Genomic DNA, 26,539 nt, shown 5'->3' with positions numbered 1-26,539 from the left:
TTACTGCCACTTCTGATCTTTGAAGAGAGATTTATCGCTTCCTGTGGCAATACTGAATACTCAAAAGGTACTCATTGATTACTTGATCCCTGCCTACCTTCCATATTTATTAATACTCTTCTTTCCTTCCTGCCAAAGAGTGACTGCTGTTGACTCCTGCCTGCTCTGAGCTACCTGGAGTATTACATGGTCCCAGACTACTTTATGCTTTGCTCCTGTAGTGTGTGTCCTGTTAAAGCAGCTGCATCCTCTCCTTGTCCTACCAGCATTTTGACCTACATGAAGAAGAATTTGTGAGCTTCCATGACAGTGTGGTGGAGCCAACTATGAAATATTTTGGTGTCTCACTTGCCTGATGTGACATCTGTAATGGTTTTGGAGACATCTGCTTTGAGTGGCTTGTGCAGGCAAATCCTTAGGGATGATTTCTCCATCTCTCAAAGGAGAGAGCATTGAATGTTTGTCCTGCTGTTGTTACCAGTCTGGCTCTTCCTGGTTAGAAGTGCTGGATCCAGTGCAGTTGTTGGTCAGTATGATGTGCTGTCTCTTGAAACAGGCTGTTCTGTGCTTGCAGCCAAGGGAGAGTTTTCATCTGCCTTTTGGCACCTTTCCTGTTGCCTATCGGACAAGTTACAATTTCTTGGTAACATCCTGGGGAAAAGAGGATACAGTAGCCCTCAGTACTTCAAAGACAGATTTTTCCTTTTTTATTAGTTTAGATTTACTCATTGTGGACCTGGGTTTTCTCCTGCAAATTATAACAATAGTAGTGAGGTCTCTTGTCAGTACTGCTTCCTCCTTTTCTTACTGAAGCCCCCATAGGTGTCTTGTCTGATGTGGATCCTTGTACTTCATAGCACATGTGATTCTCTGTCTCCTAAACAACAAAGCACAATATTTGTGCTTTTCTAATGCTGTTCTCTTCAATACTGGGTGGATTTGGATATCCACCACTCTGAAAGTGCTGGTCCCCAGTAGTTTGCTGGGATTTAACAGTACATCTGTTAATTTGCTGAAGAACTGCTCAGTATATTAGAGCTTGCAGAAGTGTTCCAGGGCCTCTATATCTTGTGTGGAAGTGAGTGCTGAGACCAGTAAATCTCAGTCCTAGGAGCATCACAGTTATAACTGCATAGATGGAAAAAAGTCTCAATGTTTTGTGTTTGAAGTTTAAGTATATGCTTCATTTTGTGTAGTGCCAGAGAATGGTAAAATAATTTTGGTTGGAAAGGATTTCTTGTGGTACCCTGATTCAACCCCTGACTCAGTGCAGGGCCAGCATTGATGCTAGATGAGGTCAATTAGGGTTGTATTTAGGAAATATTTTTGTTTCCATGGCATCTCTGAGCAACCTACTCCAGTGTTTGTCCACTCATTGTTGTAGCTGGTCTGTTGCACTTGTCCTTTGACTCTCTGCTTCCAAGAGTGTGGCTCCATCTTCTCTTTGCTTCCCTTTGAAGGTAGCAATAGGATCTCCCCATAGTCTTTTAGCAGCTAACTCTGTAATTCTTCTGTGTAGGTCTTGTATTCCAGCCACCTCATTGTACTGGCAGCCTTCTGGTGTGTTTTTTCCATGTGTTCTAACCTCAGCAGTGGACATGTGAAGCGCTTCAGCTTTTCAGTTTATGCCTGTTTTCCTTCAAGCTTATCAAACATTGCCCGTATGTCAGAGGTCTGATGGAATGTAAATTCATGCAAGGTATTTTATGCCAGAAAATACACCAGGTATTTAACAGAAGTTCAGTATCATCTCTGCAGTAAAGGAGAGTAGAAGTGACTTACTCTCCCTTTGGGATGTTCCCTTGGAGTGGATCAGAACAAGAGGGCCTTGCATTTTTGGAGCTCCCTGGATTGTACATTAGTAGGTTGATACTTCTTGAGTGGTGTCCCAGCAGCTTCAAAACATCTCTTTAAAAACTCCAGTAATTTATTTCCTTAATGAGAATCAATACCTTGTAAACAGAGAGGGGCAGTGGCTGTGCCTTGCATTAACTCACCACCAGTGCTAATCTGCAGATATCCCTGTGAAATGTTCTCTGTTTGTGTTGTCTCCAGTGTAGAAAAGAGCTGTAATTACTGGTTTGTTTTCTTTTCCCCCTCATAAGAGTTTGGATACAATCTTTATTTAAAACAGCTTTCTTTACCATTAAATCATTTGCCAAGCAGAAGATTAGGTTTGAAAAACGGAAGAAAACTGTTTCTTGATTCAAAATTTCAGGAAACCCAAAGTGGATAAACAGATGCTTCCATTCAGTTCAGTGTGTTCTGTTGTCCTCTTGTCTATGTGACAAAACTTCTAAGGTGATAGTATTCCACGTGGGACGTGTTAATTTTGTATCAAGTGTCTTTTGAAGGGAGAAATCCTTCTCTCTTGAGGCTTTTCTGCATTAATTGAAAAGTCTGTAAAGTTCAGGAAATCTTTTCCAGTGTTGCACAGCACAGAACCTGGCAAGGATGCAGCTTCCATCAGCAGTCTCAACATGCCCTTAGCAGCGGAGCACACTCCATGTATCTTCTGAGCATCCTCTTTCCTGGTCAGGGCCTGTATGTAGCATTTGTGATTTTTGCAGAGTGAGTGTTAAATAAAAAGAGATCATTTCCAATTTTTTTTTAAAAGCTCACTATCACTGATCATCCACAGCTCCAACAAACCTCTTATCAGTAATGCTCTTTGAAGCTGGTAAACAATTAAAAATAGACTTGCCAAGTAACAAATGCAGGACCCAGACTTGAGTGCCTTGTGCTAAATAAATGACAGAAGAACCTGGAGGGGAAGCACTTAAATTCAAAGGGTGTGAAATCCAACTAGTGTGAAATCCAACACTGCTTGGCCTTCATTACTGAGTGCAGCAAGAATACGTGCCTCTCTTGAGAATTGCTCCTCTGGACTTCCTTCCCATTCCCAGGGTTTTTAGCATGTGTGCACACTGCAGACTGACAAGGATTACAGAAAGGAGTAATGTGCTGTCTTGTAAATTCTGTATTTCTGTAAATGTGGATATTTTAAGCCCTTAATTGATAAGGGTAATGAAGCTTGCTTCAGTGAGCAGAGAGCCTCGTCTTCCTCAGGGTGGCAAGGTTAGAACTGTGTTAGAGCTGATTTTGTTATTTGATATAAGCAGTAGATCCACTGCTGCATTGACAGTGTGTAAGGAGTGATATTTGCTCTCATTTACACCTCTTCAGCAATAAAAACTCCTTGTGTGTGATGTGCTATTGCACAGCACAGGACAGAGAGGCCATCTGAAGTAGGCAGAGCTGGCTCTAAAATGTCATATTGCACTTGTAATCTGATGTGAGGCATCCAGAGCCTTAGGTTGTCAGAACTGTAAATGCTAAAGAGTTTGAGAACAAGTAGGAAGAGAAGCTTATAAAATGAGTTCAGTCATCCTAGTGAAAGTATTAAAGCTGATTAAAATATTCCTTTGGTTTTGCTTATGGCTCTCTTGGTAAGTGAAGGGGTCCTCAAGCAGTTATCAGTGCTGCTCTGTTAGGGGTGTGGGACTACACCTGTGTTAAACAAGCATTAAATATTGAACACTGCTTTTATTTCCCCCCTCCCTCTCCCCTCCCCAACCCCCCTTACCTTTCTCTTTTATGTAGTTTCACTAGTTCATCTGTTCTGTTCCAGAGTGAGTTCTGACCTCAGGAGCTGCATGAAGAATAGCCAGCATGAAGAGAACAAATCAGTCCAGGCAGAAGTGCAGAAGCGTCAAGAACATAAATGTAAATTGAGGGGGTTTAAAGTGTGGTATGTGTTCCATGCTGAGGCAGTAGTTTCCTGAACATAAACCTTAACATTGTGCTAGTAGAAACCCTTTTGCCCTGCTTCTCTTTTGGCTGCCCTTAGTGTTGGGGCACACCAGAGACCTAGTCTGGGTTGAAATAAGTGTCCTTGGCTGGGTGAGTTCTGGCCTGGATTGGTTTCCTGACAGTAGCTGCAGTTTTGAGAGTGCTTGTGCTAACATGAGGAGTAGTTGGGCTGATGGAGGCAATGAGTGGGCAGTTTAAAGGCAGGGATGGTTTTTTGCAGAGTGGGTATGTTTGGAAACGAGACCTTACTGCTTCCTGGGAGAAAGGGGTTTTTTCTTCCAAGGTTGAGTGCCTTTGTGGGATTTTGGGGGTTTTTTGCTTCATCTGCTTTGAATGTTGATTGTAGCACTTTTAGGGCTTGATGTATGAGAATATTTGGAATACGAGTCCAAATGAATTAGGGGTGTGTGTAAAACAATGAAGCTTCTTAAAATTTCAGCATGAGGGTCACATTAAAGGAGACACCTGGGTTTGATTCTGTTTATGTCTGCTCCAGCACTCACTAATTCAGACTAACTTTTCTGTGACTCAAAAGCAAGGATGTCTTAATTTAGGCTCTGGGAGTTTTTGTCCACCACCCTTCTGCCATAGGTGCTTTCAAAACTCTCCTGGAATTTCCTGTTCCTGCTGCAACAGCAGTGAACTGCACCTCTGTGTTTGACAGCCTGACATTAGGTTAACTAGCACTGACTTTAGTTTTCCTTAGGTGCATCAGGGTGTGATTTGTGAGGTGACTAATAGTGCATGGGCAGCTGTTGTTCATGGGGTAGAACCCAAGTTACCATCCCAGGGATAAGCACTTCCTGCTCCTCCAATTTGAAGTCTGAATTCCCTTGTCCTGGGAGAGTATCACTACTTAGTGAGTACATATGCAAAATAAAAGAAATAGCTGTTCCCCAAAAGTTTATTCTTGGATACCTGTTCATCTAGGTGAAGCCTTGGAGGAAAACAAAATCCAGATACTTATTATGAAGTCTCTAGAACGCCATGAAACTTGTTGCACAGGTCTTTTTTCAGGTGTGGGAGTGGCTGGTGTTGCCATTTTGGAATCATGCAACCCTACATCAGATGGCCAAAGAATCCTGTTCTGCTCAGACTTATTTTGAAGAAATATCTTCTGCTGCTGTTAGCAGTTTGCCAGTAAATTTAATGAAAGCCTAAATTAATGTGTGATGAGAGAAATGACCACAAATACTTGTTGATAAAACTAGGAATCTTTTCCAATATCTGCCTACAGTATAAGGCTTCACTTTTTGTGGCAATGGATTTTGCAGGCTGTTTAATCTGAAATAATTTTTGATTTTCAATTTAATACCTTCAGGTATTCTGATGGTCTTTCATGAGCTCCTTATCACTTTTACATTATGAAGACCTGTAAAAGGGAGGGACTGATTAGTTTTATGATCTAACATCAGCTAAAAAGAAATTCCTTTGTGATTGCTTCTTTTGAAGTGTAAGTCTTCCTGTATTCTACACCTGATTAGGTTGTGTGTTTGTCCTTCTGAAATGGACTGTCAGGTTAGCAAAACATGATGACTTCCTTACTAAATTAAAAAGGGAAACTTTAAAAAAATTATTGATAAGAGTATATTTCACTTGCATTTCCTAGCTTTCAGTAGAGAATTCTTTGAATGAATAAAGACCTCGTGTCATCTAGTGAGATGCACTAGCAGTAATTGAAAGACATAGTGAAAAAATAAAACTGAGATTTGAAAGAATGGTAGATAGGAACTGAAGGAGAAATTAAGGAAGAATGGAACAAATGTTAAGAACATTAACTAATTTTGTCCCTATTACCTTCTCACTAGACCTTTAATTCTCCAAATCTAAAATAAAAGCAAGGAAAAAACTATTCCAGAAATACATCTGAAAATGCTTTCATTGGTCTGCTTTCTTCATCAAGGCTTTCCTTGTCAGGTTACAGGATATCCCAAGTGACTTGAATATGTGTGGGATTTGTTGTCAGTAACTGCAGTGATTTTTTATCTTTTGTTACACAATGCAAGTTTCAAGCAGTTGACATTATTGTATCTGCTTTTCTCTCCATTGTAGGCTGCAGCTTATTACAGCAGAATTAGCAGTATTAGTTCTGGAAGAGCCATGATCTGGGGCTTTCTGCTTCTGTCAGGTGCAAGGATTAAGAGGGAGCTTGTTCAGCAAACAGCTGAGGAAAGATGTGGAGTTGAGTTTCCTTCTGCCTGGCAGGGGGCCCTGGGTATATACTCTGTTTCCATGTCTTGCATGAACTCCCTGAGTTTCTGATCCAAAGTGAAAGGTCAGCTTTATTCTGAGTAATTTCAGGAGATCACAGGTGTGTGCTACTTACTGACTGAAAAATAGGGGTCAGTGCTGAATGAAGCTTCTCATTGCTTTGCATCATTTTATGAGACACAATGAAATTGGAAAGAGCTCTGCTGGGATCCCTGGCCAGGAGTAGAAACCAGGAAGATTTCTCCTGTAAGTTACAGGAGGAGCAGAAAAAGGAAAAGGGGGGAAGTAGAGAAATGGCACAAGATGCATTTTGATTCTAACAGTCCACCAAGCTGGCTGTGAGTAAGGAGTGTCCTGCAGCCAGGGACTGGCTTGGCTGTGCCCTTGGGAGTTTGTAGGGGTCGAAGGCAAAGATCACCTTCGATAACATCTGGGCCAAATTAGTTCTCAGTCAAGTTCATTATGGTGAATTATTCTGTCAGTGTGAAGGAAAAAGCTGAGAGCAGCTCTTTGGACAGAGTGCTGTGTTTAGCTGTCTTACAGAGACCATGAAACTATTATGAAGGTTTGCAGGTTAAAAATCCGATCTCCTGTCTTGTTAGTAAGGAAAAAGTGAATTCCTCTAGATGTCAGTTTAGTGTAGGGATCCACTTAAAAGCTTTGAATCACTCCCTAGAACAATGTGCTCTTGTCCTATTTAGACCAACCTCCCAGCACAGACACCTTGGTTAAGTAATCACCACCAGCACTGTCTTCTCTGATCCCCTCACAGGGTCATCATTCAAGGAAACGATCCTTCTACAACTGCATTTTCCAATTTCAACTCTCATTCCCATAGCTGGTTTATGTATTTCTTGGGGCATAATCCTGACAGGCCGCTTTTCATGCAGAGGAACAGCAAAGATGTTTATTAACCTGTGATGAAGTTTGCTTTTTTACTTCTAGTTTTCTTGCTTTTCCTTATGCCCTCCAAGATGCTGAAATATTTCTCAGAATAATTGCTTAATAGTGGGTTAATGAGAATACCGTTTTTTTTTCATTTAAAGCTGCAGTAAATGTTTGTCCCTTTTACTCTTCTTGTTTGCTTTCAGTGCCAGTGTTGTAAGTGGCAAGGAGGAAATGAGAAAACAGCTGGAGATGGGTGTAGCAGTCATAACCAGTGAATATGGAAATGATTGCAGTAGCCAAATAAAAGCCTTAAGCTTTTACTGTGAGAAAATTACTTAGTGAAAGAAATCTACCCAATGTTTTAGTTTCTCCTGTTGGTAGTAACTCCTTGGTGTTTTGCATGTGAAAGGCACAGCTGGCCTGTTTGGATGTGTGTCTGTCTGCTTTAGAGTAAGTTACGCTCACGCCATGTTCATCTCTTACCAGGGTAGCTCTGCTGGAGGAAATGGAAAGGCTGCCTACCTGTTAAACTGCCTTATCTTGGGCTGTGCTTAGCTGGGAGACTTTTCAGGGAAAAGATATGGCTGTTTCATGGTGGGAAGGAGAATGGCCAAGCACTCCTGCAGTTAATCTGCATCTGTTCATGCCCTAAAATACTTACATAGACATCTGTGGACTGCAGGCAGGGGAGAAAAACTCTGTTGTCTTTAAACCATGTTGGATATGTATTTTTCTTTTCAATCTTTCTCTTGCTTTCAGTGGCATATACAGTGCATAACTGCAGAGTCCTAGTTGAAGTTTTTGTTTTTTCCTTTATTCAGCTTTCAAAGGGATTCTTGGAGAATGCAGGAGGAACATAAGTCTCCCATGTTTTAATATTAGGCTTTATTTCCACTCCCATATAATTTTTAATAAGTGGATAATCTACAAATGTCAAAGCCATGTCAGTTTTTGAGTGGGATCTGTATGTAGATTGACTTGAATTCAAGGCCTGAATATGCTGCAAGGTGATAGGGTTGTTTGCACTAATGTAGCTGCTGATAGTTTTCATTATTTTATGAATATCAAAAATTTACTGACAGCATTTGGCTTCAATGAGTCTATTGGAGTTTTAATTTTTTTCTCAAGTGCATATTACAGCATTAAATGTGTAACATTTAACATGTGACACTTCTCAATTGCGTTGGTCTCCCAGCAGTTTTTATTGAGACTGTGCCTTATTTGGCAAAAATACGTATTTTTGTGTAATTTGGTACGTGAAACTTGATGCAGTTCAGAGTTCCTTAATTTTAACGTGCCTGAGAGGCAGACAAATGTTTCTTTGATAGTAACTTTATTATAAATAACACCAGCAGAAAAAATAGGCACTGGCACTAGTTATCTCTGTCTCTGGGTTTGTACTTTCTGCATTGACAATGACAGCAAGTTTTTTTTAGTGCTTCTACAATTCCCTTCAGTACCTAAAGGGGCTTCCAAAGAGCTGGAGAGGGACTTTGGACAAGGGCGTGGAGTGACAGGACAAGGGGGAATGGCTTCCCACTGACACAGGGCATGGTTAGATTGGATATTGGAAAGAAAGTGAGCATATCTGGGCTGAGACTCTCCTGTGCTGTAGTCAGCAGGACAGCTGGCACTAAATTACTTTCTCTCAAGCAGCCTTTTGGTTCCTTTCATTGGAATGACGTGTCAGTTGTATGAAATGCACAGCACTTTGTATTTCTGCTTGTTCCAGCTTTTTAGATGAGCTGTCCATGAACTGTCTGAGCAAGCTTAGGTCTGTTGTTTGGATGTCACAGCTCCTTACCTGGCTAATTGGATTGTGACAGTGCACTGAGCTGTTTGGTGTCACGGTGTCTCTCAGTAGAGCCTGCTGGGTGAGCCCATGTGTAAGGGCTGGCTTGAGCTATTAGTGGGAATTGTGCTTTCAGATCTTTGATTTCTTTTTTGGTCATTCTCCTTATTGAGGAATATTTTCTCTTTGGCTTTTTTTTCAGTCTTGATTTACTGCATCTTTTAACCTGCTGCTTTGTTTTCCTTTTTAGATTCAGTCATTGTGGAACCGAGCTGTTGGTGTAAGGTAGCAGTAACTGGTAGGAAGAGAGCTGGAGACAAAAGCCAGAAATAAAAAGTTGAGAGAAACTCTGCAGTTTTTATTCCTACTGTTCTGCTATAATGGTCTTAATTGTAGGAAATGGCACATGTCCTCCAATAAATACAAAACTTACCCGAGACCCACTTTTGAAAAAGGACAATTAAAGAAAAAAAAATTAAGTGAGAGAAGTAGCAAATTATTCAAGACAGAGTGAGTGGGAAGTGGCATGGACAGCCAGTGCGAAGCTTGCTGCAGCAGAAATGGAGTCTTTACAGAGAGCTTATTTAATAGGAAAACACCCATACATTTTCCTCTCAAGTTTAGGGTACATCCTGCAGGGTCCCCCCCAACAGTTGAAGAATTTTGAAATTTGTAAATCCACACTTCTTCAGAGGAAATCTCAGCAGTCTCCTGAGGTTTTTGAGCTGTCCAAAGCATCAAGTGAGACAGCTCCTGTATATTTCTCTAATTTTATATGTTGTTATTGTGACATTTCCCCTGTGGCAAGAGTTTGGTTTAGAACCAGACATTTTCAGATGCACTAACTTTGATGGAAAGGAGGATAGTGGATACTTTGGCATAGGCAGGAGTGAAATGCTGATCCACGTGCTGAGTGTTGGAGGCCAGGGAATCTGGGTCAGGATGCAGCAGCAGGCAGGGACAGTGGGAGTGGCAGTGCCAGGATGCAGCGTGTACTGGGACAGTGGAAGGGGCAGGCAGGGATAGAGAGGTGACATGGAGGTGGCAGGGTCAGGATGCAGTGGTGGGCAGGGATGGAGGGGACATGGAGGTGTCAGGCTCGGGGTGCAGTGGCAGGCAGGGATGGCAGTGACACGGAGGTGGCAGGCTCGGGGTGCAGTGGCAGGCAGGGATGGCGGTGACACGGAGGTGGCAGGCTCGGGGTGCAGTGGCAGGCAGGGATGGAGGTGACGCAGGGGTGGCAGGCTCGGGGTGCAGTGGCAGGCAGGGATGGAGGTGACGCGGGGGTGGCAGGCAGGGATGGCGGTGACACGGAGGTGGCAGGAAGGGATGGAGGCGGCGGCCCCAGCCCGGTGCAGTGCCTCCTCTCGCCGCTCGGGGGCAGCCGTGCCCCGCCGTGTGAGCCCTGATAGCCGGCGACAGGAAACGGGGTGAGAGGTGACAGAGGGACAGGGGCAGTGGCGGGGTCTGAGATTCTTTACCGGACGGCTGTAGGAATCCATCCATTCCTTTCACACAGGTACACCCCCACTGTGAGTGTCTTTAACCTGAGTCTTGCTGCCGGCATTTCCTTGGTGTCCCTGTACACCTGCATTCCTAGGCTGGCAAACTTCCTGACAGTGTGAGCTAAAGTCTCCATGTGTGCCAGCGTCCTGTTCCTTGGTAGACATAGGATTTTCTCCTTTACAAGTCAGAAGTGGTGCTTTCCTAGTACACTGTAGAATCATAAAGGACACTGGCAAATTTTGGCCTGTTGGCTTACTTTCAGGTGACTTAGCAATGTTGTTACCAACTGCTACTGACAGTGAATGTGAAGGTCCTTGTGAGGGCCCCACCTCTGCTCAGAGCTGCCTGTGCTTGTTTCAAGGTTGCAGACCTCTGCTCGGCACCAAAGTTGCATTAGCTTTGTAGATGGACTTCTGCCATTTTTTTCCCTCCATCTTACATATTTTATTGTTACATCCTTCCCTATTTAGCACATTTTTATGTGTTGTTTAGCTATGTCCTTCCTTTTATTGTTCAGACACTTTTGGTCACCTGGAAAGTCTTCTCTCTGCAAATACTTAAGATGATTGTAAAACACTTTTGCAGTTGCTGAAGGCCACAGACCTGCTCTGTTCTGATTGCCTGCTGTCTGGTGTTAAGTACTTACATCATCTGGTGTACTTCAGCTGTTTGTCCATATGGATTTGCTCCGACTTGAAAAGCTGACGGGTGGTGAAGGAAAGGAGAGGCGGGATCCCTGCGGGGAGTGCGCATGAAGCCATATGTCGCTATTCCTGGGGATCTGGTGCCCTCTGGAGACTGTGGCTGCCCACGACATCACCAGTGTCAGGGCACCACGCTAATTTATGTCCCTTGTCTGGGCAGGCTGAAGAGCAAGATGAGCTGTATTGTTTTTACAGCAGAAGTGGATGATACTAGAAAACACAGTAAAAGCAAGAACTCTCTAAAAATAATAGCAATTACATGTCTTGTAGTTTTTAAAGCTGATGGAGACTTTCGCTGTGCTTCATGTTTGTCTTGTGTATAATCAAAATCGAGTACACAAAATTAAACATAGATATTTGAAAATAGTATGGGGATTTTAAAGTGTTGAGTTTGCAAGGGAGATTAAATATTTATATTAATTCACTTAGCTGGTCTGAGAGGCCAGTCAGTCTAATGGGAAAATACAGAAGTCTCTTAGCAAATCTGGAACTGGATTCAGGAATTTTTCACAGGCTTAGTAAGGAAGCTGGCTTTTTTGTCACTTTCTTCTTACCCAAAATTGACCTTGGTACCTTTTTAATGCTTAATGAAGGGTATAAGAAATGGTATCCTGATGGAGGGAAAATGGTGTGGTTAGGGACCTCCTTTTTATTTTTACGAAGTAAAAATAATCTGGAACAGAGACGGGCTTACAAAATGCTCCTTTAGTATAATCTTATTCCTTTCATTTGGGAAAAAGACAGCTGCAAGACGATAATTTATTTTAGCTCTTGTTACTCTTGAAACAACCTTCCTGCATAATGAGAATACAGGAGTTTTATAGTTTTCCCCAACTGCAGTGAAGAGCACTGGGTGATCTGAGGAGGCAGAAAATCTGTGTCATGCTTGTGTGCAGCTTCTGTCAGAGTTACATGCTGAACTCTGGGTTCAAATGCTGAACTTCTGTGTTGTTGTTTGCTTGTGACTGTATGGATGGATTTAACACAGGTGTCAGGAGATCCTTAAGAGTCCAGCCAGCTCAGAGTCCACATCATTTACACTGAAATAAGATTTTACCTGAGCTGTGTCTCCTGCTATGGCTCATTCAGCCAAGGAGGGAGTGCACAGTGCATCTTGAGATCCACTCAGGGCCCAGCAGTGCCAGAGGTGGGAGCAGAAATTGAAGTCCAGGCTGGTGACAAGAGACATATTTGCCTAACTCCTTTATGTCCTTATGTTGTTCAGAGGAGTTTAGACTTGAAGTAATAGTAGTTTGATATTAAATAAGTGCAACTTATGTTCTTGTGCTTAATTCTTAGTGCCTTTTCCTGGAAGAGTTCTGCAGTTCTCAAATGTAATACTTTCTTTAAGGTTGGCTTTTTGTTTTTAACAGTGTGGTAATTTTGTACCTTTAAAATTTATAGCCAGAGACTGCCTCTGATACTGCTAAGTTATATGAAATGATTAAACAAGCTCAGTAAGGAATAATACTGCTGTGCATCTTGCTGGTGGGATTTGTGTTCTTTGAGGAACAGGAACATGTGTATCACTTAATCTCTTTTCCTTGCTTTCCTCCTTCCTTTCCAAGAAGCTGATACAGTTGTCTCACTGCAGGCAGCGTTCTGTGATTGCCTTGGTTTGCAGTGTGATGGGCTTGTGGAGAACTACAGCTCTCAGCTCCTGTTTTCTGAATATGATTGGGATGAATTGGGTATTTCCAGCTGGGTGACTTGTCCCTCTGTGGGGTTTGTGCAGTTGTTAAATACATTGGATGGTGTGCAGCATTCATTCTCTTGTTTTTACAGCAGGAAGGTGAAATGGAAGGTGAGGCAGTCGACGCTATTGTGGAGGAATCAGAAACTTTCATTAAGGGAAAAGAGAGGAAAACTTATCAAAGACGCCGTGAAGGTGGACAAGAGGATGATGCTTGTCATATACCACCAAACCAAGCAGATGGAAGTGAAGTGGTGCAGGATGTCAGCAGTGGGGTGCAGATGGTGATGATGGATCAGCTGGATCCAACTCTTCTTCAAATGAAGACCGAAGTAATGGAAGGTGCAGTGTCTCAAGAAACTGAGGCTACTGTGGATGACACACAGATCATAACACTTCAGGTTGTTAATATGGAAGAGCAGCCTATAAACCTTGGTGAGCTTCAGCTGGTCCAAGTACCTGTACCAGTGACTGTACCTGTTGCCACCACGTCTGTGGAAGAACTGCAGGGAGCTTATGAAAATGAGGTTTCCAAAGGAGGCCTGCAGGAGGGAGAGCCCATGATCTGTCACACCCTGCCTTTACCAGAAGGCTTCCAAGTTGTGAAAGTGGGTGCAAACGGTGAGGTGGAGACACTGGAACAAGGTGAACTTCAGCCACAGGAAGATCCCAATTGGCAAAAAGATCCAGACTATCAGCCACCAGCCAAAAAAACAAAGAAAAACAAAAAGAGTAAGCTTCGCTACACTGAGGAAGGCAAAGATGTGGATGTCTCTGTATATGACTTTGAAGAGGAGCAGCAGGAGGGTTTGTTGTCCGAGGTTAACGCAGAAAAGGTGGTGGGCAATATGAAGCCACCAAAACCGACAAAAATTAAAAAGAAAGGTAAATGGATTTTAAAAATGCTTTTGTTGTGGTGATTGCAGTATGACTGAGGCAAATGAATACATTCAAGTGGGAGGAGAGCAGACATGCCTAATGCTGCTTGCTCACAATGTAATAATGCTTGACTGCAGTGTTTCTGGGGCACACCTCCCTTCTCCTCTCTATAGGCTGTCAGGGAGATCATTTTCCACAAGTATGATACTGTGGCATTAATATTCTCACACAACTGTGATTGAAAAGATTGTTCTCTTTGCTGTACTGTACATGTGCACGTTTGTGTGCACGTTTTACATCAGGAGCCAATGGCATCATTAAGTCTGTGGGCTTTTTCATAACCAATTGCTGGGTAAGGTGGATGGTGCAAAATACAGTAATAAGTATGTTAGATTTTTGTTAAAACTGTAAGTTAAGGAACCCTTTTTAGAGTGCAAAAGGAACATTAAGTGCTGGCATACCAGTGAAAATTGAATCCAAACCAGCCACTAAATCCAGTTGGATTTAGTGGTGCATGGTGGTTCCTTGCCGTACTTACACCCCCAAGAAACATTCCTCTTATATTACACAGTAGACCACACTATTGTCAAAGACTAAAGATGGTTTCCTTCATGACCAGGTGTAAAGAAGACATTCCAGTGTGAGCTGTGCAGTTACACTTGTCCTCGTCGTTCCAACCTGGACCGCCACATGAAAAGCCACACCGATGAAAGACCACACAAGTGCCATCTCTGTGGCAGGGCTTTCAGGACAGTCACATTGCTGAGGAACCACCTCAACACTCACACAGGTACTCTTGGTTTTGCATGCATTGTGTTTATAGGGTCTACTCTGCCATCAGAACGAGGTTGAAGATAGACCCTTCTTGTTTTCCTACTTTCTCTTAGGGAACTAGGTAAAAAAGGGGAAACTACCTAGTTGTTTTCTGCCTGGCCAGGTCAGGTGCAGAGCTTATCCTGTTCAAAGGTACAAAATTGATCCTGGGCTTGATCTCAAGTTACCTGAAGTTATAGAAATGTTCCCTTTGCCTTGGACGTGAGCACTCATGTTTTCAGCTTGTAGTGCCTTACTGCCAAAAAAAAGAGTGTAATTCATAATCCCTCATTTTTTCTGCTTACTGAACTTACGCCTGACTAGCTGGTTTCTAATGTGTAAACAGCCAAGTGGTACAAAAATAAAGGAGTCTATTTCCTCACTGAAAGGATATTAATTCTCTAATATCTTAAATCCATTAGTTATTTTTACAAAACCTCTGACTTTTGTGCATTCTGTTGCTCTAATTTAATCTTTCAGAAATGAAAACAGTCTTTCTAATTCACTTCAAAAACAACAAAAAAAAATCCACAACCGGTGCTGCCCCATATTTTCTTTTGTCACTAAATCTCTGTGTCACTGTCTTCCTGTCTTGCTGCACACCATCAGGTACTCGCCCTCACAAGTGCCCAGACTGCGACATGGCCTTTGTGACCAGTGGAGAGTTGGTTCGGCATCGCCGCTACAAACACACCCACGAGAAACCATTCAAATGTTCCATGTGTGACTATGCCAGTGTGGAGGTATGGGACTTGTTACAGTGCTGACTGCTTCCTTGTGCACTTCAAAGCTTGTTCACCATCTGTTACAAACTCTGTTCTTAGGCATTTCCTCTCTGGCCATTTGGTTGAAAGGCTCTGGGAAAAAGAAATTATAAATCAGGGCTGCTCTTGGAAGCAAATGGTGGGGTTTCCTCAGTGAATCAGAAAGCAATTTGAGATCACTTACAGAAATTCTAGGTGATACCCATTTCCTCTTTAGAAACAATAGTTGTCACAGTTTCTTAAATTATTTGTCCTTTAAGCTGATTGCAGGAATTGTATTGTGCTTCATGTTGAAGGAGACAGACATTTCCTGCTGCAGTGGGATGTCCTTTGAGTCCACAGTGCTCTCCCATTTTAGAAACATGCATTCTGCACATCATCTGTTTATGCCATGAAGGTGTCTGTAGCTAAAACTAATGAGCCTTTGTCTCAGTATTGGTGAAAAGCAGCTTTGCTAATGTTAGATGATAGCTTAATTTGCTTGAGCAGATTAGACATTCTTGAATGCCTTCCCTCCATGCAATATTGTTAGATATTTTATAGGACGGCTTTTATACTGTGAAAGGAAATTTGAGCCAGATGATGAGCTACATAATTTTAAAAAAATGGAATGTCTGCAGTGGAAGAAGGCTACAGTGGGAGAGCTTGTGTAGGGGCTTCAGGGTTTTTTTTTCAGCCCACGCTATGCCTGCAGTGCTGTCACTTCAGGTCCTGTGGTTTGAGTGCTGAATAAGTTATGTTGCAGAGGTTTTCATAGTATAAATTAGGAAAGAATAACCAAGTTGGTCCTTATGTGGTCATGCTGCTTTTTGTAGGCATTAGTTGGTGATTAAGCAGCATGATCAGGCTGGAGTAGAAAATGCCATACCGTTGGTGTTCTTGCTTTGAGCTGGGTTTGTACCTTCTAAATAAAAGCAGGAGCAGAAAAGAATTAAGCTTCCCCACACCACTTCCCTGTGTGTCTCCAGGATATTTTAAAATTTTAGGGTGTCTTCAGATGCAGATCAATAACAGTAAGGTGAGCACAGAGTCTAAAGGCCTCATTGAGTGTGGGAACAAGCATCAGGCACGGCTGGGAGGCGAGGTAGAGTGGGCAGGAGCAGTGGGAAAATGGCACTGAAATGTGCTTGTTTGGTTTTGTGCCTAAGTAAATATAAACTGCCTTAAACTCTTGACTGGTTACTTGTGCTTTTGGCAATCTGGCCTGCTCATCTGTGCTAACTTGAGTCTTGCCCTTGGCTTGCAGGTTAGCAAATTGAAACGCCACATCCGCTCGCACACCGGCGAGCGCCCGTTCCAGTGCAGCCTGTGCAGCTATGCCAGCAGAGACACCTACAAACTGAAGAGGCACATGAGGACCCACTCCGGTACTGATTCTGTGTTCTCTTAGTGTCAGGGTGCTGAGGCTACAGTGTTGCTGACACATAGCAAACAAATACTATTGTGTAGTTTAATATAAAACCTGTATAAAGTGTGTAGCTGAAGCGAATGCACCATGTTTTGTAAGCACTTATAAATTTAAAACTGAGAAATGAGCTTGGCAGATTCTGATTTCTAGTTTGACTGTGAGGTGACAAAATGCAGGCATCTCTAGTATGAACAGAAGAAGCTTCTTCTGTTTGCAGTGTTCCAGCTGAAGAGTAGAGCCATTTGTAGTTTTATGCTTCAGTGCATTTTTAAAAGCATCTCATGCATGTTAGTTCATAAAGATGCTAATTTTTTCTTCAATATAAATAGGGATGATTTTAGCACAGAATGTTACTGCCAAATTAATCATATTGCTAAAATTGATGGGGAGAAACATGCCCTTTTATGTATACATGAACATTCAGAACCTCCACCCCAAAAAATCTGATGTCACTTGCTCTCTTCTGTCAGCATGTTGATCTTGCCTGTATTTCTCAGAGTAAGAATAATTTAACTTCCTTAAGGATTGAACTTTGGTTTCTTTGTAGAAAGACACTTACTGGAGCTATTACATGCAGAGAAAGATAATATTGAGCACTTTGTAAAATTACAATTTCTGTTGTCCAGCTGTGTGTTGCAAGTTTCTGGGAAGTTGTTTGGGGCTTCTTGGTAAGATTTCTTTTTAATAAAAGTACTTGTTCTATTTTTTCCTTTTGCTCCTGAAGGAGAGAAGCCATATGAATGTTACATCTGCCATGCTCGCTTCACTCAGAGCGGTACCATGAAGATGCACATTTTGCAGAAGCACACGGAGAATGTGGCCAAATTCCACTGTCCTCACTGTGATACTGTTATAGCGAGAAAGAGTGACCTGGGTATGTGTCTCCCAAACGTGGCCATTTGCTGAAGATGGTACAAAACTTCCCAGAATTAGAGTCCATATAACCCAACTGCTGTCTCTTAACCCAATAGCCAGTCTGGTAACCACACAACATGAAGCACAGCTTCACATATGGGGCTGGTAAAACACACCTTTAGCTTATAGCTGCTGCAAGTTAGAACAATTTTCAGTTTCTTCTCATTATTTGATTTTTTTTTTCCCAAGCATACAAGGTAAGTTACTGTTTGCCCATAAATGCAAGGCATTTATTGAACTTGGACTGAGATTTCAACATCATAAGAATTGGGATCTAAGAAGCAAGATCACTTGGCTTAACCTCCTGCACATTGGAGGGCATTGTTTCATGCAGAGATATTTTCATCAAGTTAAAAGATGTGAATTCGAGCAAGTAGTTAACTTTCCAGGATTTGGAGCTGTGTGCTCAAAAAAGCCTCGAGTCCTTGCAGTAGGACATTCCTGATCTAGTGAGCAGTACCCAGTGTGATTCCAGCAGGCAAGCTCTTATGTTTCTAGAAGGTGACAAACAATATCATGCCCAGAGCAGCTGAGGGAAAGGAAGGAGCCACGATTTGGCAGAACTTTCTGTCTTTAAACAGAATTATCACCCAAGTAATGGGAAGGCAGGCTCCCTTCCAGTAAAGAGAAGTGCTACAGTGAGAGGCAGTTTGAGAGGAAGGCAGTCAGTTGATGTCAGGAGCAAACAAGCTGATTTACAACAGAGGAAAACTGATGTTAGCTATGAAGAATTTTTCTTCTAATAATGCTTTAATCTACCCTAAGCTACCTGGTGCAGCTGTGGTATGCTCTTAGTTGGAGGATTTTAAAGAAGTGACTAAAACCTTTTGGGGATTATCTGCTAGTATCCCTGTTGCCTTCTAGTCCTGTCACTCTGATTTCTAATCCTGCAGAAAATCCTGTTTCCCCCCCCACTGAATTACCTGGCTTCTGGCTGTATCCAGGCAATTCAAGTTAGTCTTAAACATAACAGTCCATAAGACACTTTAGTTTGACAATCATGTGTCATCAAATTCAAGTATCCTGAATCAGCACAGATTGCAAGTAATAACCAAATCTGTGGAAAATCTTAATGGAGTTTTTTTTTCTGGGAGCTCTTTCTGTCTAGAAATGGTTCTAGTTGGTTTTACTTGCGAGTCCTTCAGGTTTTTAGTTGAATCCTAAATTCCACTGTTTTGTCTGAGCTTGGGAGGATCACTGAAGGACTGTAGGCTCATCTTTCATGCTTGGAAAGCCACGGTGGTGAAAGCTTTTGATTCTTTTTCCTGTAGGTGTCCACTTGCGGAAGCAGCATTCCTACATTGAGCAGGGCAAGAAGTGTCGCTACTGTGACGCTGTGTTCCATGAGAGGTATGCCCTCATCCAGCATCAAAAGTCCCACAAGAACGAGAAGCGCTTCAAGTGTGACCAGTGTGATTATGCCTGCAGACAGGTGAGCTGGGGGCGCCCCTTAAGAGTGTTAGGACAGGAGCTGAAAGTATGGGATGGAAATCTTAGCTTTTATGTTTGACCAGATGTTCCTCTAGTACACGAAATAAAACTACGTGGACACTGGACTCTCCAAGGTAAAAAAGAGGGAAAGTTTAATTCTGACTCCAATATTTATAGATTTCCAAAAGTGACAGTGGATTGGAGGATGACAGTGCCACCTCTCCAATGACACTGGACAAACCATCAAACTCCTCCTCCTCCATAAAAGAATGCAAAACAATAAGTTATTTACATAAAGTGCACAAGAAAGTTCATTACAGGAATGTAAACATCAGAAGGCTTAGAAGAACTTAAAAAAACAGGATGACAACCAGCTGTCAAGATCAGATTAGCTGTCTAAATTTTCTGAAGGGTGTAAAGGAGAGTACAAGTGGCCTTTTCTTGATGTGATTCTGTCCTGTAGAGAAGAACCTTCTAATTCATAACCTTGATGTACCCCTTGACCAAGGAATAAGAGTCCATGTAGGATGGGAATAGCTAGGACTGAATATGCCATCAGTCAAGATGTTCTTGCATTGCTGTGGAATCATTCTTTTCCTGATATTAACTATAAAATTTTGGCCTCGTTTTAGCTGAAAATTCACTTTTCTGTATCCATTGACACGAGTTTCCGTTTTTCCTGTCCGTGCCAGGAGCGGCACATGGTCATGCACAAACGGACCCATACTGGAGAAAAGCCTTATGCCTGTAGCCATTGTGATAAAACCTTCCGCCAGAAGCAGCTCCTCGACATGCACTTCAAGAGATACCACGACCCCAACTTCGTCCCTGCTGCCTTTGTCTGCTCCAAGTGTGGCAAAACATTCACTCGCAGGGTAAGGGAATATGCTTTGAACTGGGGAGGGTTGGGGTGGAATGAAGCTATTTTAGTCAAGGGGAGGGAAATGTTTACCCAAAAGGAAAGATGGGCAAGGTAAAGGGTAAAATATGAGTCTTTTAATAGAGCTCTTCTCCTTGAGAGGGGAAGAGAGGAGAGAGAATTGAGAATTAGTACTAACAAACATTAGCATTCACATCATGAGCAATGTGGAAATGCAACTTCATTCGTAAAGTTAATGAATGTACCCATTTCCCCTAAAGAATGTCTCTTAAAAAAAAAAAGAAGTGAAAGACATAGTTACCAGAAATGTGTTTGAAAATACAGAGCCAGAATGTCTGATCTTGAATTCAATGCATGTTTTAACTTCTCTTGTGTTTTTGATCTTTCACTGAGTAGAACACAATGGCCAGACATGCTGATAACTGCTCTGGCCTAGATGGTGGGGAAGGAGAGAATGGAGGAGAGACAAAGAAAGGCAAACGTGGCCGAAAGAGAAAGATGCGTTCTAAGAAAGAAGATTCTTCTGATAGTGGTAAGAGCAGCTCAGTACCTTCTGAGAGTTACAGGTCTGTGATTCACTGTATGTGTTAGCTGCTGGTTTGCCAGTTCTGCAGGTTTCTTCTGGCACTTGAAATTCAGTCTTGTCTGGTTGGCAAACACAGAATATGGTGATACATGGCCAAGTAGAGAGAGATGTACTGCCTGTGAGGGATAATGTAGAGTCTGCTGTCCCAGGCCTGTTCCAAGACAGTAGTTTAAAAAACACTGTCTGACACCCCTTGTGTCAGCTGTGCCATTCCTGCCCTGCCTGTGTGGGAAACTCTGGTAATTTTTTTCAGAGTCCCAAAAGAGGCTGTGGGATTCTGCAGTGCATTGCTATGAAATGTTACTTGATCATTCTTCAGCATTACTGGGTGGCATGTCCAGACAACTCCACCACTGAATAGTTTGGCTACTTCTGTGGAGAAAGGCTGGCAACATCCAAGGGAGTGGTGGAGATTAATACTGTATATGAAGGAAAAACTCAGTCCTACTCCTGTCTCCTGGTAGAGGAAAAACTTCATCATGTCTTCAGCAGGAAGAGCCAAGTAGAGTCTCAAGACCAACCAGTTCAAAGATGATTTTGCAGAAGGCATGTTGCTGATTAGTCTTTTATCTGGAGTGCTTTATCTAATTAATCAAGGGGTGTAGGTTGGGAGAACAGGGATATTTCTGGCTAGACAGTGCATATCTGAAAATCTCACATGGCAAACAAGTTTTAGGATGAGTATGATCAAATGATTTGCAAACTTTGATTCAAAAACTATAGAAATTGATGCTTAAACTCATGTTTGTATAGATGTTTAGAAAAATGTATTAGGTGAATTAAGCACATGTAACTAATTGTGCATTTAAAACATGAACAGGTAATGGAGGCAGGGTAAAATAACTGATGGAAGGTAATTCAAAATGTGGTATTCTGGAGTATTGCATTCTTAGTATCTGATTTGAAATCTCCCTGGGAGTTCAGCCTGTTCTGAAAACTTGCATTTTATTTAGTTGGTTTGGTCTGAGTTTAAAGCAGATATTTGTAGGAGAAGCTCATCAAAAGTCAGACTTTTTAACGAGCTGATGATACGCAGTAAAGGATGCCAGGCTCTGTGCTGAGGGAATCCCTTCAGCCTCAGTGGAAGTGGCAAGTGTGGGTTGACCTCAGAAGTCATTTGATAGATACCAAGAATTGACCAGTGAGAGCTGAGTAGCTGTAAGAAAGATGTGCTAATCACCTGCTTGAGGAATTGCATCAGTCACTGTTGTGTTTATTTGGATTTCTGCAGTTTAATGAGGTTTGGCAACTACTGAATACCTAAAAATTACGAGCAAAGCTGGGATGAAATAGACCTATTTGTGTTAGTGAAGGAGGGTGGGGGACAGACCAAACAGTGAATGATAGTCCTGGCTGCCCAGCATTAGACAGAATGTTAATTGATGGATATTAAGTTGAGGGGAGATTGTCAAGAACCTCTAAAAAGGTGGGACCTGAGAAATCCAGTAAATAAATTCCTCGTGGGGGGTATCCCTTGAGTGATTGTAAAATCATGCAGCATGTACGTGCTCTAGTGTGGGTTGGGGTTTTTGCCTTCAGTCAGATAAAAGGGACTATCCTTGTGGCCTGTGTATTCTTGAGTGAAGCTACTCCTGTAGTGAACAGCCTTATAAATTTAAGGGCAACCATTTTGCTGTCCAAATATTATCCTCTGACATCTCTCACTGCTTTTTGTCTGCTCTGGGTTTGTCCAGAGCATTCTGAACGTGTGGATGGTCCTCACCTATTAGGTTTAAGGAGTGTTGTGAAGAATGAAGTGTAGATCTTGAGGGGTAGGAGACTGGCTCTTGGATGCCTGTTGGGGTTCTCCTGTTTTACAGGGATTCTGGAATGGCTGCTACAGCAATTACATGGGATCTACCTCTTTTATCCTCTTGCCCCTCTATTTTCCCCACACTTCTTGAAATCAGCTCATCCCCTCCCCTAAACATCCTGCAAATAATCCTTTGTGATCCAAAATGGCCTTCCTGCTGCATCCCATTGTGTCCCAACCAGGAATTCCCTAACTTCCCATAGTACCAAAGGTGATCTCAAGAGCTGCTTCCCATGACTGGGATGGGTTTCACACCTGGTGTGAAACACTGGACACTCCTGGGAGTGTCCTGGACAAGAAGTTTGTTCCTCAGAAGCTGTGAATTTGGGTTCCCACCTTCCATTGAGCAATGCTTTGCTCCTCTGTGTTGTGCAGGTGGGACTTGGATGGGCTGTTGGATCCTCTGATAGGCTGGGGAGTAGCCCAGCCATGTGTTATTTGGTCTTCCTTGTGCTGTTGTCTCTGATCTCCTTTGTGCATGTGCAGAGTAGCTTTTACCACATAATCTAACATAATTAAATTACCTTTTGCTTTCTGAACGACAGCTTGTTCTCTCTAAGTGAGGGTAACAGATTAACAGTCTGTGGCAACAGCTTCTGAACAAAGGCCTTACTTGCCTTCTTTCTCTGAGCTGACTCCTGCAAATCCATCCCTTTTGGATGGGATTTGATGGTGCTTCTCTGTAGATGGATGTGTTTTATTCTTGTTAAAACTGAAGATTTATCTGACATCCTTTCTTACAGAGGAAAATGCTGAACCAGATTTGGATGATAATGAAGATGAGGAGGAGACAGCAGTAGAAATTGAAGCTGAACCAGAAGTTGAGCAAGAGGCTCCTGCACCACCTCCCAGTAAGAAAAGAAGAGGAAGACCACCAGGCAAAGCTGCTGCGCAACCAAAACAATCCCAGCGTAAGTCACTGATTGAAGCTCACCTTACCCTGCTTGCTTGAGCACCTTTTGCCTTGGATTTGGCCATTCTTGTAGTTGTGATCACTGCAAATGAGATTATTTAAAAAGTAGATAACTGTACTTGTCTCTGCATTGCTAAGAACTCACCTTGAAATTTATTGCAAGGGTTTCCCAGAGGCAGCATGGCCACTTCAGGCCAGGCTAAGAAAGGAAGGCCATTATGTTTGTTTAGTATTGTTTCATTTCATGGTTGTGCAAACTGCTCACTTCTTTTTGGGAAAACAGGTGGCAGTAAAAACATCATGGTGTTCTTACCTGGCTGGCTTTTGCAGGTATTGCCACAACTGAACTTGCTTCAGGCTGTTGGTTCTGAGCAAGGACCAGTGCAGGTGTTGTTTCAGCTCCACAGGGATGTGGTTAAGAATAGACATTGTAACTGTGCAAAGTCGAAGTAAATACATTTTAGGCACAGAGTAGGATGGGAAAGGGAAATTAGTTCCTTTGAGGAGGTGGTGGCTTCCTCAGTGGCTTGGCTGTGTGCTCAGTGATACAAGTGTGGCCTGTTTTCTCTCTGGGGTTATTCTGTGGAAACATTTAATGCTGAATTTGTCATCACTAATTTCCTCTGAAGTTTAAGTTTTGTCTTAGGCCCATATATTGATATGGGGTTTGATTTCATCCATTATTTTACAATATCCATTGTTTGAAAGATGTTTTAGTATGAAAGTGCAGACTGGAACTGTGGCACTGGGGGCCCATCTTCATAAAGGGGCAAGAAAATAAATGCTTGATGCTTGGGTGAGTGAGGTGGGTTGAATTGCTCCCCACTGATGTGGCAGTGCTTGCTGTGGGCCTCACCTTCCCTTGCCTTGGAATAGTCTTACGAAAGACCTGCTTGAGGCATGCAGGCTGGCTCTGGAAACAGTAAAATAATCTGTTTCTCCCCCTCTCCTCCTTTGTTTCTGCCCTTCCAGCTGCAGCAATCATTCAGGTTGAAGACCAGAACACTGGTGAAATTGAAAACATTATAGTTGAAGTGAAGAAAGAACCTGATGCAGAAACAGCAGAGGAAGAGGAGGAAGCTCAGCCTGCTGTAGTGGAAGCTCCCAATGGAGACCTCACCCCTGAGATGATTCTCAGCATGATGGACCGGTGATGGAGGAAGACCACGTTGGCTGACTGAACTGGCCTGGGCTGTGTTTAAGCGGCTCAAATCTATTTTTTTCCTTTTAATCTTTTTTCTTGGCTTTGGGAAGTGCATCATTTTAGACCATTTTACCAAACATACTGGGAAATAAAACGATGTTAGAATGTGATTTAACTAGAACTTGCTGTTTTATGTTAGCATTACAGGATCATGGAACATTAGGAAATATTTTGGAGTCCTTGAGGGTTTCCTCTGAGATGCTTGATTTAGTTTTGCTCTGAACTGCATTGTAAAGCTGGGCACCAAGTTTTAATATACAAAAGTGGAAGCCTTGACTAGAGTATGTGGAAAACCACTCCGGACTTGCCCTTCCAGTTCCCAGAGTCCTTGAGCCTCTTCTCTCAGTAGTGTTTTTAACTGTAAATGCAGACTTGGGAGGGTTCTAGACTTTTGAAATGTTTTTTTGGTTGGTTTTTTGTTTTTTGTTTTTTTGTTTTTGCTTTCTCCCACTGAGTAGCTCCGGTTCTCCAAGTCGGCTGCACATGGTAGTTTTGGCATGCTCCAACTGGTTTCTGTCCTTAATATGCTTTGCTTTCTGCAAAGCATTTCTGTAATGGTCAAGCTTGTAAATAACTTTTTTTTTTTTACATTTTAATCTTTTTCCATTAATTAAGAGGTATGCAAAAATGCAGTTTAAAGAAACCCCAGTATTCTAATCCCTTTCAAACTAAGTGACAAGAGAATTGATAGAGTGTAAATGTTGGAAAAGCTGTTGATAAGGTAGAGAAAATATGTACCCAAACTACTGCTTGCAGAACAAGAGAAACCCACATGTGAAATCTGGTTTTGAAGCACAAAAAAAATGTATTTTATAGAATCTTAGACTGGCTTGGGTTAGAAGGCACTTTTACAGACCATCTAGTTCTACCCCCCTGCCACAGGCAGGGACACTTTTCACTAGACCAGCTTCCTCCAAGCTCTGTCCAACCTGGCCTTGAACACTTCCAGGGATGAGGCAGTAAGTTTCTCTGGACAACCTGTTCCAGGGCCTCACCACCCTCACAGGGAAGAATTTCTTCCTAATAGCCCATCTAACCCTGCCCTCTGTCAGTTTGAAGCCATTGCCTGTTGTCCTGTCTCTCCATTCCCTTGCCAAAAGTCCCTCTCCAGCACTCTAGTAGGATCCCTGCAAGGTTCTGTAAGGCCGCAATCAGGTCATCCCCAAACCTTCTCTTCTCCAGGCTGAATAACTCCAGCTCTCTCAGTCTTTCCTCATAGGAATGGTGCTCCATCCCTCAAATCGTGTTTGTGGCCTCCTCCAGACTCGCTCCGACAGCTCGATGTCCTCCTTGTCCCAGGGACCCCAGAGCTGGATGCAGCACTGCAGGTGGGGTCTCACCTGAGTGGGGCAGAGGCACAGAATTCCCCCTTCCTGCTGCCCACAGGGCTCTGGATGCAGCCCAGCACACACAGCTGGGCCATGTCCAGTCTCTCCCACCAGCTCCCCCAGGTCCTTGTCCCCAGGGCTGCTCTGGATTTGTTCATTCCCAGCCCGGATTGATCCCAAGGGTTACCCCAACCCAGGTGCACCACCTTGCACTGGCTCTTGTTAAGCCTCATGAGATTCCTAAGGGCCAGGTCCCTCTGGATGGCCCTGTCCTTCAGGTGTGTCACTGCACCCTAAGCTTGGTGTTCCCAAACGTGCTGAGGGTGTACTCCATCCCTTCATCTATGCCATTAACGGTGATAGTGAATAACACTGGTCCCAGTATGGACCCCTGAGGGGCACCAGTCACTGCTGTCCATCCAGAGTCTGAGCTGTTGACCACTGCCCTCTGGATGTGACCGTCCAACCAATTTAAAACATATAATTAACGTTTTTGAGTTATAATTTCACAAATACATTTTCTTTGCTCTATCTTGTAGTTGTATTTTGTGTTTATGAATCCTATGTTAAGACAAAAGTGGTGATTTATGAGTGGGTCACTGCAGCCCTCAACCTGGGCCAGGAAATTTTATTAATAGGTCAGTAATTCTACAATTTTTGAATCTCTGATAAAGACAAAAAAAGGAATAATGTGAAATACAAATGATGCCTGTATATGAAAATGTCACATGTTAAAATATGTAAGCTTTTTATAGAGCCTCAGTCTTGCTGATTTCAAACAAATTTTTCTTCTATGTATCGCTTTTAAGAGAGCTATCAGTTTAGCTATCAGACTCTAGGTTGATGCATTTTTGTACTTAGCTGTACTGTGTGATATTTTTCATTATTTTAGGAAGCCAACATGGGAAAAAAATACTGTTATAAAATATGTAATGGGGTTTGAAAGCTGGGAAGGAGAATATACTGCTGTACAGCTAATAAATAATAACGGATTAACA

The 26,539-nt window shown here is 42.6% G+C and overlaps 1 protein-coding gene across 2 annotated transcripts; it reads left to right on the top strand.

Moving 5' to 3' along the window:
• CTCF (CCCTC-binding factor) lies at nucleotides 1-26,539 on the top strand. 2 transcript variants are annotated; one of them, XM_005422755.2, is made up of 12 exons: nucleotides 1-67; nucleotides 3,632-3,726; nucleotides 12,700-13,492; nucleotides 14,106-14,276; nucleotides 14,909-15,042; nucleotides 16,310-16,430; nucleotides 17,196-17,345; nucleotides 18,658-18,818; nucleotides 19,510-19,692; nucleotides 20,094-20,229; nucleotides 22,840-23,007; nucleotides 23,982-26,539. In XM_005422755.2, the coding sequence occupies exons 2-12, from the start codon at nucleotides 3,673-3,675 to the stop codon at nucleotides 24,161-24,163; spliced, it is 2,253 nt and encodes a 750-aa protein (XP_005422812.1). In that variant the 5' UTR covers nucleotides 1-67; nucleotides 3,632-3,672; the 3' UTR covers nucleotides 24,164-26,539. The 2 variants fall into 2 exon arrangements, with proteins under 2 accessions (XP_005422812.1, XP_030914277.1); XM_031058417.1 differs by lacking the exon at nucleotides 3,632-3,726 and having other exon boundaries at nucleotides 21-67.

This window comes from Geospiza fortis, unplaced genomic scaffold, assembly GCF_000277835.1.
Source record: "Geospiza fortis unplaced genomic scaffold, GeoFor_1.0 scaffold97, whole genome shotgun sequence".
NCBI classification, from domain to species: domain Eukaryota; kingdom Metazoa; phylum Chordata; class Aves; order Passeriformes; family Thraupidae; genus Geospiza; species Geospiza fortis.
This window is presented reverse-complemented; position numbering and strand designations above follow the sequence as displayed.